The sequence below is a fragment of the Stegostoma tigrinum genome, chromosome 4, assembly GCF_030684315.1.
Source record: "Stegostoma tigrinum isolate sSteTig4 chromosome 4, sSteTig4.hap1, whole genome shotgun sequence".
NCBI classification, from domain to species: Eukaryota; Metazoa; Chordata; class Chondrichthyes; order Orectolobiformes; family Stegostomatidae; genus Stegostoma; species Stegostoma tigrinum.
In genome coordinates, this window is record NC_081357.1 from 99,888,133 (window position 1) to 99,906,616 (window position 18,484).

Here is an 18,484-nt window from a genome sequence, read left to right on the forward strand (position 1 = left end):
GGGCTAGATTTATACAGGATATCTGGTCAGCATGAATGAGTCGGACCAAAGGGTCCGTTTCCATGCTGTATATCTCTATACTCTATTTAACAAGAGTCCAAGATCAGTTGGTTTCCATCCCAGGGATTTAAGGGACGTGGGTGAGAACATTAGGTACTTTGACTATAGTCATCCAAAAGTACCAAGATACAGGGACAATTCCTTTGAATGAGGACATTGCATTGTCACATTGCTATTTAAGAAAAATGAGAGAAAACTTTGTAATTATAGACCACTTAACCAATCATCTGCTGTGAGCAATACAACAGTCTAAAATTAAGGCACAAGTGACTGGACATCTTGGACGTTTTCAGTCAATCAGAGAGAACTGGCATGGATTTGTAAAAAGTGACAGCAAACGAAAACCTGAAAGTTTTTGAAGAGACAGCTAAAGTAAGAGATAGATAAGATATACGTTATAAAGCTCTAGTAACAGACGTTTAGCTGAGGTTTAAGTGCAAAAAACTAAAGGCAAAAATGGTATCAGAGATAATGGGAACTGCAGATGCTGGAGAATCCGAGATAACAAAGTGTGGAGCTGGATGAACACAGCAGGCCAAGCAGCATCTTAGGAGCACAAAAGCTGACGTTTCGGGCCTAGACCCTTCATCAGAGAAGGGGAATGGGGAGAGGGTTCTGAAATAAATAGGCAGAGAGGGAGGCGGACCAAAGATGGATAGAGGAGAAGATAGGTGGAGATGAGAGTATAGTTTGGGAAGTAGGGAGGGGATAGGTCAGTCCGGGGAGGACAGATAGGTCAAGGGGGCAGGATGAGGTTAGTAGGTAGGAAATGGAGGTGCGGCTTGAGTTGGGAGGAGGGGATAGGTGGGAGGAAGAACAGGTTAGGGAGGCAGGGATGAGCTGAGCTGGTTTTGGGATGCAGTGGGGGGAGGGGAGATTTTGAAGCTTGAGAAATCCACATTGACACCATTGGGCTGCAGGGTTCCCAAGAGAAATATGAGTTGCTGTTCCTGTAACTTTCGGGTGGCATTATCATGGCACTGCAGGAGGCCCAGGATGGACATGTTGACTAAGGAATGTGAGAGGGAGTTGAAATTGTTCGCGACTGGGAGGTGCAGTTGTTCATTGTAAACCGAGCGGAGGTGTTCTGCAAAGCAGTCCCCAAGCCTCCACTTGGTTTCCCCAATGTAGAGGAAGCCACACCAGGTACAGCAAATGCACTACACAACTTTGGCAGATGTGCAGGTGAACATCTGCTTGATGTGGAAAGTCATCTTGGGGCCTGGGATGGGGGGGAGGGAGAAGGTGTGGGGGCAAGTGTAGCACTTCTTGCAGTTACAGGGGAAAGTACCGGGTGTGGTGGGGTTGGAGGGGAGTGTGGAGCGGACAAGGGAGTCCCAGAAAGAGTGGTCTCTCCGGAAGGCAGACAAGGGTGGGGATGGAAAAATGTCTTTGGTGGTGGGGTTGGATTGTAGATGGCGGAAGTGTCGCAGGATGACATGTTGTATCTGGAGGTACCACCCACGCCCTCCACCTCCTCCAGGACTTCCAATTCCCCGGTCCCCAACACCTCATTTTCACCATGGACGTCCAGTCCCTATACACCGGCATTCCCCATGCAGACGGCCTAAAGGCCCTCCGCTTCTTCCTGTCCCACAGGCCCAACCAGTCCTCTTCCACCGACACCCTCATCCTCCTAGCTGAACTCGTCCTCACCCTCAACAACTTCTCTTTCGATTCCTCCCACATCCTACAGACAAAGGGGGTGGCCATGGGTACCCGCATGGGCCCATGCTATGCCTGTCTCTTTGTAGGTGATGTGGAACAGTCCCTCTTCCGTACCTACATTGGCCCCAAACCCCACGTCTTCCTCCATTACATTGATGATTGTATCGGCGGCGCCTGGTGCTCCCAAGAGGATCTTGAACAGTTCATCCACTTCACCAACACCTTCCACCCCAACCTCAAGTTCACGTGAGCAATCTCCAACACATCCCTCACCTTCCTGGACCTCTATGTCTCCATCTTGGGCAACCACCTAGATACCGATATCCATTTCAAGCCCACCGACTCCCACAGCTACCTCCTCCCACCCACCTTCCTGCAAAAATTTCATCCCCGATTCCCAATTCCTTTGCCTCCACTGCATCTGCTCCCAGGATGAGGCATTTCACTCCAGTACATCCCAGATGTCCTCGTTCTTCAAGGGCGGCAACATCCTCCCCTGCAGTGGTCAACAACGCCCTCAACCACGTCTACTGCATTTCCCGCAACTCATTCCTCACACCCTGTCCCCACAGTAACCGGCAAGAGAGAATCCCCCTCGTCCTCACATACCGCCCTACCAACCACTGGATCCAACGCATCATCGTCCAACACTTCCACCATCTACAACCCAACCCCAACACGAAAGACATTTTTCCATCCCCACTCTTGTCTGCTTTCCGGAGAGATTACTCTCTCTGGGACTCCCTTGTCCGCTCCACTCTCCCTTCCAACCCCACCACACCCGGCACTTTCTTCTGCAACCGCAGGAAGTGCTACACTTGCCCCCACACCTCCTCCCTCACTCCCATCCCAGGCCCCAAGATGACTTTCCACATCAAGCAGATATTCACCTGCACATCTGCCAATGTGGTGTACTGCATCTGCTGTACCTGTTGTGGCTCCCTCTACATTGGGGAAGCCAAGCGGAGGTTTGGGGACCGCTTTGCAGAACACCTACGCTCGGTTCGCAATAAACAATTGCACCTCCCAGTCACAAACCATTTTAACACTCCCTCCCATTCCTTAGGTGTAATGTCCATCCTGGGCCTCCTGCTGTGCCACAATGATGCCACCCGTAGGTTGCAGGAGCAGCAACTCATATTCCGCTTGGGAACTCTGCAGCCCAATGGTATCAATGTGGATTTCTCAAGCTTCAAAATCTCCCCTTTCCCCACTGCGTCCCAAAACCAGCCCAGCTCGTCCCCGCCTCCCTAACCTGTTCTTCCTCTCACCTATCCCCTCCTCCCAACTCAAGCCGCACCTCCATTTCATACCTACTAACCTCATCCTGCCCTCTTGTCCTGTCCGTCCTCCCTGAACTGACCTATCCCCTCCCTACCTCCCCACCTATACTCTCCTCTCCACCTATCTTCTCCTCTATCCTTCTTCGGTCCGCCTCCCCCTCTCCCTATTTATTTCAGAACCCTCTCCCCATCCTCCTTTTCCGATGAAGGGTCTAGGCCTGCAACGTCAGCTTTTGTGCTCCTAAGATGCTGCTTGGCCTGCTGTGTCATTCCAGCTCCACACTTTGTTATCAAAGGCAAAAATGGTCCTCATTTGGGAATTGTGAGAGCAGCAGGATTTGCAGAGCGGGCACAATAGATGGTATTTTAATTGACAGAATGTAACTAGTCATGTTCTGCAAGCATCTGTGTCAGGCTGTCAGCTATTCACCACATTTATTCACAACTTAAAATGAAGCCACAAATACATGTCTGTTGACAACACAAAGAAAGGCAGCATTGTAAGGAGTATAGATGGAAGCAGGAAAAATCACAAAGCAAAATTAATTGATGACATAAATATACAAAACTATAGCAAACTGGTTTAAATCTGAGCGCACCCACTTTAACCCTACAATGAATAGAAGAAAGCACCTTCTCAATTATGAAAAACTAGAAACATCTGAGGTCTAAAGAGAGATAATAGGAACTGCAGATGCTGGAGAATTCCAAGATAATAAAATGTGAGGCTGGATGAACACAGCAGGCCAAGCAGCATCTCAGGAGTACAAAAGCAAAAGCTTTTGTGCTCCTGAGATGCTGCTTGGCCTGCTGTGTTCATCCAGCCTCACATTTTATTATCTGAGGTCTAAAGAGACTCGGGTGACCCAATACATAGATTACGAAAACTCCATGTATAGTTACAAAAAATACTATAAAGCTCAGAACACTCCTTATCAAGCAGGCTGGAACAGAAATGTAAAAATTATGCTTCAGCTATACAAAGCTCTGCTTAGATCACACCTGGGAGCAGCTATTGGCACCACACCTTCTGAAGGATTGCTGCACATTTATCAGCATGATACCTGGGAGTCCAGGAGGGCTTACACAGTCTAAGCTTGCATTCTCCAGGAGGGTTGATGTGTTTGCTGCTTTTATAATATTAACACTATTAGATTGCTTAGATAGAGAGAAATTCTTTCTTCTGGTTGCACCAGAGGGCATTTTCTAAAAATTAGAGCTGGATCTTTCGAAAGCGAAGTTTGGAAATGCTTTCACAAGCAGCAATTAATAGTAAATCATTTGCAAATTCTAAATTTGTGGTTGATTGCTTCATGTAAAGTAAAGCTACCATGTGATATGAGGCAAGGAAGCGTAAATGAACTTCGACCATGATCTTATTGAATGGCTGAACAAGCTGGAGGGAATATGTGGCCTACTCCTGTTCTTATTTTCCTACTCATAATTTTTTAAAAATCAGATAAAGCATTTCCCAGCAATTTTTCATTTCCTCAGTCATTAATGCCAATAACATATATTGGGAAATGAACCATGTGTTGCACATAAATCTCTATCCATTAATTGTGGTGGATAAAAGATCAAGGGCAGTAGGCCTGCAATTTCCTGATCTATACTAAATACACTGATTTCTAAGATTTACTTCCAGTACATGAGGCTCCTCAATGAGGCATCAGAAAGTTACCTTATAATGTATAGTGTGTGTTCTTGAATTTAACTACATATGCATACCTGTCAAGTTTAATGACTGAGTTATTCTTTGTTAGCTGAAAGCAGCCTTTTACAGAACTGTGTGTTTACTATAGATGTTCAATGTCCTTAGCACTGGGATGAAAATTGTGCTTCTATAGTAAATACTGTGCCAGAGTTCACTGCCTTGGTTTGAACAGGAAGCTTTAAAATTCAAGAGAGGTACATGACAGTCAGAACATAGTAACAGGAGTTGATCATATGGGCCCTTGAGCCTGTTCTAATGTTCAATTAAACGATGGATAATTTGTACTTTAATTCTGCATGGTCACCTTGTTTTTCTAACTCTTACAAGCCTTACCTTAAAAAACATCAATCAACCTCAGTCTTGAAACATTAAATTTTGAAATGTTGAGCCAAATCTTGAGTGGAAATTAAGAAAGCTTTGAAAGATCCTAGTTAGGGCAAACAGAATAAGTCACATGATTTTCTCCATTACAATTTTATTATTTATATTAATTTTAGAAAGGTCCTACCTGAATTTATTTGTAATTTCGTGTATCTCTGTTTCTTTATCCTCATGTTCTACTATAAAGCTTGATACTAAGTTTACTGTTAGGAATTCCATTATCTCCTGACATCAACTTGCAGCATCACCTGAATCTGTCTTTAAGAGGCTCCATTGTTTCACTCTCTTTCTCTGAATTTACTTATAAAACGCCTTATATGACATTTAACACAAGACTCTTCACACATTCTTCTGATATAGCCAGGACTGCTTCCTTGTATTTCTTTGAGAGAGTAAGGACTGCAGATGCTGGAAGCTAGTCAATAAATGTGCATCTGGATAAGTACGATAAGCCAGACAGCATCCAAGGAGCAGGAAAGTCAACATTTTGGGTCAAGGCCTTTCTTCAGGGCTGGGGGAGGGGAGGTGAGTCCCAAAATAAGGGAGGGGTGTGGGGCTGGAGGGAAGGTAGGTGAGATGGAGACAGGTGAATGCAGGTAGAGGGTCATTGTAGTTGGCCTGTAGGAAGGATTGAGCGGATAAATGAGTCAGAAAATGAACATTTTGGAGGAGGGGAGATTTTGGAGCTGGTGAAGTCAATATTAAGGCCATTGGGGTGTACGCGCCCAGGGCTAAATATGGGGTGTTGTTCCTCCAGTTTACCTCTGGCCTCTCTCTGGCAGTGGAGGAGGCTGAGGATGTATTTCTGTGCTGTTCTCTCCTAATCTGCAAGACCTCTACTGGCCTTTAAGTTCATTTAAAACCTTTTTCTTTGTCAGTTATACTGTTGCTCACATTTCTTGCTGCCCTACTGTGATTTTTACAAATTGCTTATGCAATATTGTTGTCACTGGCTGATTTGTGTGATTTAAAGTCACATGTAGGTTGGCAGGTTTCCTTCCTTATGGGACATTAGTGAAAGAAATTAATTTTTACAATTGACCGTGATAAACTATAAGGCTAGCCGCTCATTTCAGTTTTTAACTGAATTCAAATTTTAACCATCTATCATTATGTGATTTAAACCCTTCCTGCACATCTTTAGCCCAGGGGTCCAGATTACTAGCTGTGTCATCACCGCCCCTAAATTAAATACACAATATAGAACTTGCCCTTTCGGCGTATTTACAGCTCTTGCATCCTAACAAATGGCTATTGTTACCGACATAGCCACTTACCATTAAATTGTTGATTAACTTGAACTCATAATTCATTTCTAGGTCGAACATGGCTCATCCCTTTCTTTTAGTAAAAGAACATTTTTTCTCAAGATATTAAAAGGCTTTGGAACTCACTTGTTCTACCAGTCCTATGTGGAAATTAAAGCTCTTAATCATTATAATGATGTTTTTGCAACAAACCTCAGTGTTTATGAATGCTACTTCTTTACTTTTCCTACTTGATTGCCAATAGACAATCTCCATCAAAATTTTACCTTTTGTTCTATTCCTGAATCCATTCAAAGAGATTTCTATAGCTAAATCACACTTACTTGCAACTTTTCTTCTTAATGCTGTTTTACATACTTTACAAATGTTGTTGTTCCCCCACTTTTTACAATTTCTTAAATTCTTTCTAAAGAGGCTATAATCTAGGTATATTGTAACTTACTAATTATATATCAAGTACCAAATGTTTTATTGCATGGAACTCTTATTTGGGCAATGGACTCTACAATATTGCCCTTATGAAGATTTTCTCACACTTGGCATACTCCTTGTCTCTCATTTCTTTTAATACGATGGCGCCTGGGTGATCAAACCCCATTGGGGCGCAAGCACTTTCTGTAGGAGTAGAAGGAACAGTAGCAGGAAATGTCAGAAAGTAAATAATGACATAACTTACTGAAACAAACTTGATAATTTAACATATGCTGGAATAGTTCACAAAGGGGCTGGTCATCTTTTGCAACGCCATTGCACGTGCATTCGACCTGTAGAAGTGTGCCACGTGTACTGATATATGCTGCCATACACTCCGCATTGGCTGTGCAACTCCAGTCATCCCGTGTGAATCCTGAGAGGCAGTCTTTTTCATTGCCTTGCTGACATATTCTTGTCAGTTTGCCCCAACATGTTGCTTGAAACAATTCATATCTTGACCTGAAAGCACAAATATTACATTGCTTTAATGTTGTAAGATTATAATAAAAATTATACTTCTTTTAACTTCCTGACGTTTTAGCACTGAACCCCTAAAATGTTGGGCCCATTTAATGAATGTACCATTTTGGTCAGTCTTGAGAGGAGGGTGTATGAGCCAGAGTGGTCACCAAAACTTTCTTGACCATGAGGGGCACCAACATCTTCCCCGTGGACAGGCCAAACCACAGTGGGTCAGTGGTTAGTAGTGCAGCATCACAGCATCAGGGGCCTGGGTTCAATCTCAGTCTTGGGCGACCTTGTGGAATTTGTACGTTCTCCCCTCCAATGCATGGGTTTCTGCTGAACACAATCCAAAGATGCGCAAGCTAGATGAATTAGCCATATTAAATATGGATTTACAGGGATTTGTCAGGCCGGAGTGAGGGTGTTGGTTCTGGGTGAGATGGTCTTTGGAGGATCAATGCTGACTGGATCGGCCTAGTGGCCCCTTTCTGAACTATGGGGGTTTATGAAAAGATACTAGGTTGCATTACAGGCTGGTATTCCCAGGGGAAAGTGTACTGCAAGTACATTGTCAAGTCTACTGCACGTCACCAAGATGGCATACTCATCAATGTGCTTCTGGTTTGTGACATGGGCAGTCCATCATGTAGGTATGTGCCCAGTGTTTTGGTAGAAATCATGACATTTCCATTCTGTGCATTCTTCTGTACCAGTTTTGTTGAAACAGGAGGTCAGATTGCAATTTCATTGTTGAGCAACAAAGGCTATACTGTCCAGACATGGTCCATGACTCTCCTCAGGAACCTGCAGAACTGGACCACAAGGTAAGCACTTTATAACCATGAGTTTGGAAGATGTTAAACCATTGAATTCTGCAATATTATCCATACAGAGAAGAGATAATTCAGGATGCTTTATGATACAAATTTGTGCAGCTTCAAAATGTGTTATTCCCAGATATTATCGACTGAAGATGAATAGGTTGGTAGCAGTATGGACTGGAACCGCTGGTATATGTACATGGTATAGCTTCCACTGAATTCCTCTGTTTCTCTGTTTCATGGCCATTAAAGGAACAGTTGTCTATCCTAGTCAATATCAGTCTCCAAATTTAACCAATTGGATTCTAATTCATGTTATAAAGCTGCCTTACGGAAAAATACCAAAATTGAGTTAGATTTCATCATAGCACCAGGCTTTGGGAACATAAACCATGACCTTGCAATTAACTAGGAAAATGATTAGGCATACTGTACCAACACCAATTTCACTTTGTCCATGTCTCAGCCAGAATATCAGTACAGCATATAGTACTACATTGTAGTAATTCTTCCTCCTTCACATCAGTTGTAGTATGACTTCTTTCAATCAGGTAAACAACAAGAGACAAATTATAGGAACAGGATTTAGGCTGTTTAACACCAAGACCACCTCTTGTCAATCAATTAAATCATGGATGATCTACAACTCCACTAAGTTTATGGGTCTTAGCTCCATAGTCACTTGATTTTGTGCAATCTTTGTGTAAACTTGTGTAACAGTAAGAAAACAAGATGTAATTCCATTAAAATGTGTCATAAACCAAATCTGTTGATTTGAAACTTGTTTGAAAGGACATTTAAAGAGTTTGTAAGACTTAGAAAGGGAGGACTTATAATTGGAGGATAATGCAAACCACTACTTTATATGAGCTGGTAACTCTTGATCAAGAAACAATATGAAGAGATAGGGAGTTAATATCTGGAGTCCGAGCCAAAGTCAGCAGAGAAGATCTGGGTTCCTGAGCAGTTGCATAGCATGGTTAGGACTGCTGTTACAGCTGCTGTTTTGTTCACTTCCAAACGACTGAATGGCCAGAATCTGCCATATTGTGTGAAATTAGTAGTAGTTCTGGTAGATCCATGAAGCCATGATCAATGGGAGTTGAGGGTTGAGAAGGTTTTAGAAAATGTAAGGAACAGCCTAATCCTGTTCCTGTAATTTGACCCTGGTTGTTTATCTGATTGAAATACGTCATAACACAACTGATGTAAAGGATGAAGAATTATTACAACGGAGTACTATTGTGAGGACAGTAATATCATCTGCAGTAGCTGGTAGTGAGCTTGGAGATGGGGTCAAGTATTTCATTAGGTGAGGTAGTGTCATAGTTGAACCTTGCTGCCTTCCTGCTTCCAATAGAATTCATTAATCAAGATCATTAAAGACCCATCTAAGGGTCTCAGCCTGTAGCCAGTGGTGTGATCCTGATTTCAAATGATGCTGTTTCCATTCAGTGTGACATACTGTGCTGGCAGTTAGTCAGTTGTAAAGGGATTGGTTCCTCAATTAAAAGTCTGATTGAAGGATGTAACATCAAGAAAGTGGGTCTTGCCCATTTTCTCTCCCCCTGCTGTCACTCAGCTTTGGTGGTCTGAATTACTAATAGCAGATTTTACATGTGAATTAATTCATTAATTCCAAAACATGGATAATCTATTGGTGAGGATTAATAGATGTAGAAACATCAGGGTGATTTGGTGATGAGATAGAAAACATTAAGTTATACGTAAGAACACTTCTGGATATAAAAACAAAGACAGCAAAAAAAAAAGCGGGAGATCCACATCCTGGTTTTGCTGTTAATCCTTGTCCCAGGTCCTTTCACCAACATGCACAGTCTTCTCAGGGGTGCTGTTCAACTCAAGAGCTGCTGCCTCCTGGTCAGTCAGTCAGTCTCGCTGAGCGGGGGCTAAAGTCCCGAGGTTCTTGATTCAGAGAAATGCTGGCTGGTGGTCTTAAGATGATGAGAATGGTGCATGATTCATTGGGCCTTCCTGTAAGTAGCACCACTGGTCATTGGCCAGTTCTCCAAAAGACAACCGTGATCGTCAATGCCTCGATGAGATTTCATCCACAGATTATACAGACAGGTCTCTGTTTACATGACACTGCTGCCTGCAGACAATCAATTAGGCACTTGAACGAAAGAGTCTGGAAATCTTCCCCGGGAAGATTCAAGCTTAGAATAACATTACTGGCCATAGTGAGAGAATGGACCACCTGAAAACTCTGTGTCACAGTCTTTGTCATACCTGCTATTCCATGTCTGACTTATCTGTTAATTAATGTCTTGTTTACTTTGATTCTAAAGTAGAAGTCACAACAAGTGAAATCTTGGTTGGTGAATTTCTTATTTGGGGTTGTTTGGTAAATGTGGTTGTTTTAGTTTAGAGATTGGCATAGGGATAACAAAACCCAACAGTATGGAGTTGGGACAGTTTGACCGGGAAGATTTGAGCTGAGACACGAATTACTAACCTGCATATGTCTTCATTGAAACATTCTTCTTTCAGACGAAGGCACGTTGGCTTTGCGTCCATGTGATTGGCACAGGAATTATTATGGAGGGTTTCCTTTGCCTGTAGACACAGCTCATCAGACGGGTGGCATCCACAGAATACTAACATCTCAGCAAGATCTGGTGAGATCTTTCCATAAAAGGATCGAATTGCTCTGTGACAATTGTTGAGGTCGCAATGTTTACGAGTCTGGGGACAAGCCTTCTTCTGAGGAGTTAGATGTCGGTTGCACACGTTTTGATCCTTTATGCATTGCTCGGTGACTTTCAAGCAAGACACGGAATGCTTGCGATCTGTAAGCAAATAGAATGCTGTCAGTGTGTACAAGGCTGTCCATTCCTTAAGGTAATAAAGCTGGAACATCCCAATACTACGTGTTGAAACTTAGAAACGCGTTTACATGAACACCTATCGCACGGAATAGGAGATGGACTCACAACCATTTCAGCCTATTCCACCATTTTATTAGGCAATGGTTAGTCTGATTCCAGCTATCTGTCTTGGCACCATAACCCCTTAATACTTTTCTCTATCAACCCTGAGGGCTGCCATTGACCAAAATCACAAAAAGCAAGAGTTCAAATTCAGCGCGCAAAAGGGTAGGAACAGGGAATGTTGGCCTTTATTTCATAGGGAATGAAGCGTAAAAGTAGAAAGGTTTTTCTAAAACTACACAAGACACTAGTCAAACCACAACTGGAACACTGTGACCAGTTTTGAGTGTCTTACCTGAAGAAAGGCATATTGGCACTGGAGGCAATCCAGAGAAGTTTCATGAGGCTGATAACCAAGTATGGAGAGGCCGTCTTATGAAGAGAGGTTGAGTAGTTCGGGCCTGTACTCTTTGGAATGTAGACAAATGAGAGGTGACTTGATTGAAACATTCAAGATTCTTAGAGGACTTGATGGGGAAGTTAGAGAAAAGTTGTTTCCTTTTGTGGGGCAGTCTAAGACCAGAGGGCATAATTCCAGAATAAAGGGTTGCACATTGATGACAGAGATGAGGAGGAATCTCTCCTCTCAGAGGGTAGTGAAACTATGGAATCCTTTCCTGCAGAGGGCTATAGAGGATGGGTCACTAAGTGCATTCAAGGCTGAGATAGGAAGATTTTTAATCAGTAAAGGAGTCAAGGGTTTTGGGGAAAAGACAGAAAAGTGGAGTTAGGGATTAACAGATCAACTATACGCTTATTGAATGGGCTGAATGGCTTACCCTGCGCCAATATTTTGTGGTCTTATTAAAACATAAAAACTGGAAGTAACTGAAAATATTAGTCTGTGATTTATTTCAAAAATCATTCATACTATTGTGCAGCCTGTGGCAAGTTTGGAATGAAGGAACTGCTTTGTTGAAAAAAAATCACGTGACGTGGAATGGAATTTTCATGACCCTGTCAAAATTAGGTTGAAGGGGCTAGGGAACATAGTTGGGAAGATAGGGGAGAGCTTCATTGAGACTTTTACCTGACACATTCCCAAAGACAGGAGCTTACCCATGGAGAATTCTATGAGCTGATTGGTTGCATGCTCCATGTCAGCAAGTGATCAATGGTAACCATTTTCTGCCAATGGAAAGGCCCCATCAGTCATGTTGCCTGGTCAGCAACTCATTAGAAGTGGCCTCAATGCAATACGCTAGATACATGTTAGAACAAGAATCCCAATGCCCCATAACAGAGTGACAAGGAGGAAAGGCACAACTGATTCCTCCAAAGGATTTGGGCTCCCCAGGCATGCCAGATTGTACATAACAATGAGTGCATAGGAGAGAAGGAAGAAGAATGGAGGAGCAAAATTGATAGGGGATTCATTAGTTCGGTGAACAGTCACGAATTTCTCTGCATGTCTTGCCTCCCTGGGACCGAGCCAAGCCAACACAGAGTCATCACAGTGTATTCTTCCAGACGAAGGCAAACAATCAAAAATCCTGGTCTGTATTGGTACCAAAGATTTGGTTAGGTAGAAAGATGTGCTTCTGTAATTGGAATTCAAGGAGCTCAGTAGAAAATCACTACATTTGAGGTTTTGCTTTTTAATCTCCAGATTACTCCTGGTCCCACATGCAAGTGAGTACACAAGGCAGCTGGATAAGGCAGAAGAATGAGTGGCTGGTGAGATGAAACAGGAAGGAGGATTTTAGATTCCTGGAACACTGAGACAGTCTGTAGAGAAGATGGTCCTATGCAAACAGGACAGTTTGCACTCAAACAGAGCTGGGACTGATTTCCTTGTGGGGCAATCTGATAATGCTATTGAGAGGACAACAGTGTGGGAACTGAGGCAATATTTTGGAGTGGAGTACCAGGATGCATAAAATAGTTAGAGAGACAGATAACTGCAGTGTAAAGAATAGTAAGTCAATAGATTAGGGTGGAGTAAGGGAGGAAGTAGTGAAGTTAAAATCAGGGCGACTGTGCATTATGTGAACATGAGAGTACAGTCAATAATATGGTGAGTTAGGGCAAGGAATATCATGTGGAAATGTGAAACTGTGGCTATAACAGAGACCTGACTTAAGGAAGGCCAGGGCTAGGTGTTAAATATTCCAGGTGTTCAGAAAAGATAGGAAAGGCCGGAAAGGAGGGGTGGGGGTAACTATATTGTTTCAGAAAGGCATTGCAGATCTGAAGAAAGAGAATATCTCAGTGTTCAATTAGCTAGAGCCAAAAAAGCAAAACGTATGCAATTATATTGCTCAGTGTAGTCTACAGACAACCAACTAATGGGAGGGATGTAATGGAATAAATCTGTAGGAAAATGTCAGTAAAGTGCCAACATTGTAGTTGGCTCACAACTGGGGACTTTAAATTCCTACATGTAGACTGGAACAGTGATAGCCTTAAAGAGAGAGAGGAGCAAACATTCCTAGACTGTGTTTAGGAAAATTTTCCACAGCTTTCAGCATTAAATCTAACAATAAAGGATGATCTTGGACATAGTTTTTAGAAATGAGGTGGGCTAACAAGATTACATGACAGTGGGGAACATTTATGCGACATTAGTCCCTGTATTGTTAGTAAACAACTATAATTCATATAAAATAAGAATATTTAACCAGGGCAGAGCCAACTTCAATGGGGCATGCCTGGCAGCACCAGGAGCACAAGTTCAATTCCACACTCAAGCAACTGTCTGTGTGGAGTTTGCACATTCGCCCTGTGTCTGCGTGGGTTTCCTCCGGGTGCTCCGGTTTACAGCCCAAAAATGTGCAGGCTAGGTGGATCGGAGATGCTAAATTGCCCGTAGTGTTCAGTAATGTGTAGATTAGGTGGGTTCCAGGGAGATGGGTCTAGGTGGGATGCTCTGAGGGTCAGTGTGGACTTGTTGGGCTGAAGGGCCTGTTTCCACGCTGTTGGGATTCTATGATTCTATGGTAGAAAGGAACAAAGGTTTTCAGAAAAAGTCACAGCTGAACTGTAGACTACTGTCAAAGAGGAAATGGTTCAAATCTAATCAAAGCATATTTCCTTAAAGGGGAAAGAGAAGGCAAACAAATCCATAACTTGCTAGATGAAAAATGAGATAGAAATTAAGAAAAAGAGTGCTCTTGAGAAGTGTTGGGTAAAAAATACAGTTGAGAACTAAGAGAAATACAGAAAATTCAGAAGGGAGGCCAAGAAAGTATATTACAGATGCAAAGTGGGATTATGAGAAAAGACTGACAGATTATATTTTACTTATGATGCCAAACATTACAAGGCTATAGACCAAGTGCTGAAAAATGGGATTAGAATAGTTAGGTAACAAGGTGTAGAGCTGGATGAACACAGCAGGCCAAGAAGCATCAGAGGAGCAGGGAGGCTGATGTTTTGGGCCTAGACCCTTCTTCAGAAATGGGTGTGGGGGAGGGAAGGGGATTCTGAAATAAATAGGGAGAGAGGGGGAGGCAGATAGAAGATGGATAGAGGAGAAGATAAGTGGAGAGGAGACAGACAGGTCAAAGAGGCAGGGATGGAGCCAGTAAAGGTGAGTGTAGGTGGGTAGGTAGGGAACAAATAGGTCAGTCGAGAGAGGAAGGGCAGGCCAAGGTGTCAGAATGAGGTTAGTAGGTGGGAGCTGGGGCTGTGGCTTGAGGTAGGAGGAGGGGATAGGTGAGAGGAAGAACAGGTTAGGCAGGCGGGGACGAGCTGGGCTGGTTTTGGGATGCAGTGGGAGGAGGGGAGATTTGAAGCTTGTGAAGTCCATATTGATACTATTGGGCTGTAGGGTTCACAAGTGGAATATGAGTTGCTGTTCCCGCAACCTTTGGGTGGCATCGTTGTGACGCTGCAGGAGGCCCAGGATGGACACATCGTCTGAGGAATGGGAGGGGGAGTTGAAATGGTTTGCAACTGGGAGGTGCAGCTGTTTATTGCGAACTGAGTGTAGGTGTTCTGTAAAGTGGTCCCCAAGCCTCTGATTGGTTTCCCCAATGTAGAGGAAGCCACAAAGGGAACAGAGAATGCAGTATATCACATTAGCAGGTGTGCAGATGAACATCTGCTTGATGTGGAAGGTCTTCTTGTGGCCTGGGATGGGGATGAGGGGGTAGGTTTATGGCAGGTGTAGCACTTCCTGCAGTTGCAGAGAAAGATGCTGGGTGTCGTGGGGCTGGAGGGGAGTGTGGAGCAGACAAGGGAGTCCCAGAGAGAGTGGTCCCTCCAGAAGGCAGATAAGGGTGGGGAAGGAAAAATGTCTTTGGTGATGGGATTGGATTGCAGATGGCGGAGGCGTCGGAAGATGATATGTCGGATCCGGAGGTTGGTGGGGTGGTACGTGAGGGTAAGGGGGATTGTGCTTTGGTTTTTATTGCGGAGAGGGAGGTGTGAGGGATGAGTTTCGGGAAATGCGAGAGACACGGGCGTTCTCGACCACTGAGGGGGGGATGTTGCGGTCCTTGAAAAACAAGGACATCTGAGATGTACGGGAATGGAATGCTTCATCCTGGGAGCAGATGCAATGGAGGCAAAGGAATCGGGAAAAGGGGATGGCGTTTTTGCAGGAAGGTGGGTGGGAGGAGGTGGATTCTAGGTAGCTGTGGCAGTCAGTGGGCTTGAAATGGATATCGGTTTCTAGGTGGTTGCCTGAGATGGAGACAGAGATGTCCAGAAATGAGAGAGGTATCAGAGATGGTCCAGGTGAACTTAAGGTCATGGTGGAAGGCATCCTGCCCCTTTGTAGGTTACTTGGAACAATCCCACTTCCGTACCTACACTGGCCCTAAACCTCACCTCTTCCTCTGTTACATTAACCATCTCTGGCAACCACCTGGAAACCGATATCCATTTCAAGCCCACCGAATCCCACAGCTACCTGGAATACGCCTTCTCCCACTCACCTTCCTACAAAAATGCCATCCCCTATTCCCAATTCCTTCACCCCCACCGCATCTGCTCCCAGGATGAGGTATTCTACTCCTGTACATCTCAGATGTCCTTGTTTTTCAAGGACTGCAACTTCCCTCTCTGCAGTCGTCGAGAACGCCCTCGACCGTGTTTCCCGCATTTCCCGCACCTCATCCCTCACAAACCGCCCCCGCAATAAAAATCAAGAGAGAACGTCCCTCGTCCTCATGTACCACCCTACCAACCTCCAGATCCAACACATCATCCCCCGGCACTTCCGCCACCTGCAATCCGACCCCACCACCAAAGACATTTTTCCATCCCCACCCTTATCTGCCTTCTGGAGGAACCACTCTCTCCAGGAGTCCCTTGTCCGCTGCACACTCCACTCCAGCCCCACCACACCTGGCACTTCCCTCTGCAACCGCAAGAAGTGCTAGACCTGCCCCTAAACCTACCCACTCACCCAATCCCAGGCCCCAAGAAGACTTTCCACATCAAGCAGATGTTCACCTGCACGTCTGCCAATGTGATATACTGCATCCGCTGTTCCCATTGTGACCTCCTCTACATTGGGGAAACCAAGCGGAGGCTTGGGGATCGCTTTGCAGAACACCTCCGCTCGGTTCGCAATAAACAACTGCACCTCCCAGTTGCGAACCATTTCAACTCCCCGTCCCATTCCTCAGACGACAGGTCCATCCTGGGCCTCCTGCAGTGCCACAACGATGCTACCTGAAGGTTGCAGGAACAGCAACTCATATTCCGCTTGGGAACCCTGCAGCCTAATGTTATCAATGTCGACTTCACAAGCTTCAAAATCTCCCCTCCCCCCGCTGCATCCCAAAACCAGCCCAGCTTGTCCCCACCTACCTAACCTGTTCTTCCTCCCACCTATCCCCTCCTCCCACCTCAAGCCCCACCCCCATCTCTTACCTACTAACCTCATCCTGAACCCTTGACCTGTCCGACCTCCCTGGACTGGCCTAGCTCATCCCTACCTCCCCACCTACACTCACCTTTATTGACTCCATTCCCGCCTCTTTGATCTGTCTGTCTCCTCTCCACCTATCTTTTCCTCTATCCATCTTCTACCCGCCTCCCCCTCTCCCCCTATTTATTTCAGAACCCTCTCCCACTCCTCCATTTCTGAAGAAGGGTCTAGGCCCGAAACATCAGCCCTCCTGCTCCTCTGATGCTGCTTGGCCTGCTGTGTTCATCCAGCTCTACACCTTGTTATCTCAGATTCTCCAGCATCTGCAGTTCCTACTATCTTAGGATAGTTAGGTACTTGTTTTGGCCAGCACAGACTCATTGGGCTGAAGGTCCTTTCTCAGTGTTCTAAATCAATATGGTGTTATGACTGTATGAATCACAAAGTATCCTTTAACTACTGAAAAGTTTGTAAAAAGGAGGAGTAGGTCTGATTAGGGACTAAAAAGGGGACTTACATGTGAAAGTAAACAGCATGGCTGAGGTACAAAATGAATCTGTCTTTATTAAAAAGGATAGATGCCAGTCAGACTTTCATAACAGAGAAGGAAGATCTGTCATTTGAACTGTTCAAAACTGGTGAAGAGGAAATGTTGGATAGGATATTGATACTGAAGATGACAAGACACCAGGACCAGTATCCAAGGATATTGAAGGAATGAAAATGATAATCTTTCAGCCCTCTCTAGACTCAGGGGAGGTCTTAGAGGAGGTTTGCAAACATTGCACTATTGGTCAACAAAAGATTTCAGGGATAATCCTAGCAAGTATAGACCAGTCAGTTTAATTTCAATAGTGGAGAAGCTTCTAGAAACAATTACTTGGGATGGAATTACCAGTCACATGGAAAGAGGTGAGTTGATTAGAAAGTGCCAACATGGATTTCTAAAGCGGAAATCGTGTTGAACTAATGCGCTGAGCTCTTTTTGAAGAGATCTTTTATTTTTCAGGAGAAGGTAGATTTGCAGTGGGGTTCTCCAGGGATTGGTATTTGAATTTTGCTTTTCCAGATTTATTTTAATGATAAAATATTGATGTACACAGGATAATTTCAAAGTTTATGGATGATATAAAACTTGGAAGCATTGTGAAGTCAACAGTGTAGAACTCTAAAAGAACATAGACAAATGGTGGAACAAGCAGGTAGGCAGCAGATGAAGCTAAACGTGGAGAACTGAGATGTGATGCATTTTGGTAGGAAGACCATAGAAAAACAATACAGATTAAAGACGTACCATACTTGAGAAGGTGCAGGAGCAGAGGGATCTGAATATATACAAGCATAAATTATTGAAGGTGGCAGAACACATGGAGAGAACAGTTTGTGAATCATATAGGTTCCTTTAATGGAGGCATAAAATACAAGAGCAAGGAGGTGATGCTGAACCTATATAAGACATTTATTAAAAGGACTATTGTGTACAGTTCTGGGTGCTGCATTAAAGGAATGCATCAGAGAGAATGTAAAAGACATTTACAAGAATGATTCTAGAGATGCGAAACTTACAGCCAT

The 18,484-nt window shown here is 44.0% G+C and overlaps 1 protein-coding gene across 1 annotated transcript in view; it reads right to left on the reverse strand.

Moving 5' to 3' along the window:
• Nucleotides 1–18,484, reverse strand: part of gfral (GDNF family receptor alpha like) — a 106,158-nt gene that overhangs the window by 35,959 nt on the left and 51,715 nt on the right. The window contains exons 6-7 of the mRNA XM_048531878.2: nucleotides 10,614–10,947; nucleotides 7,051–7,307 (exon numbers count right to left, since the gene is read on the reverse strand). Of these exons, the coding sequence (XP_048387835.1) occupies nucleotides 7,051–7,307; nucleotides 10,614–10,947 (591 nt within the window). The remainder of the gene's footprint in view (nucleotides 1–7,050; nucleotides 7,308–10,613; nucleotides 10,948–18,484) is intronic.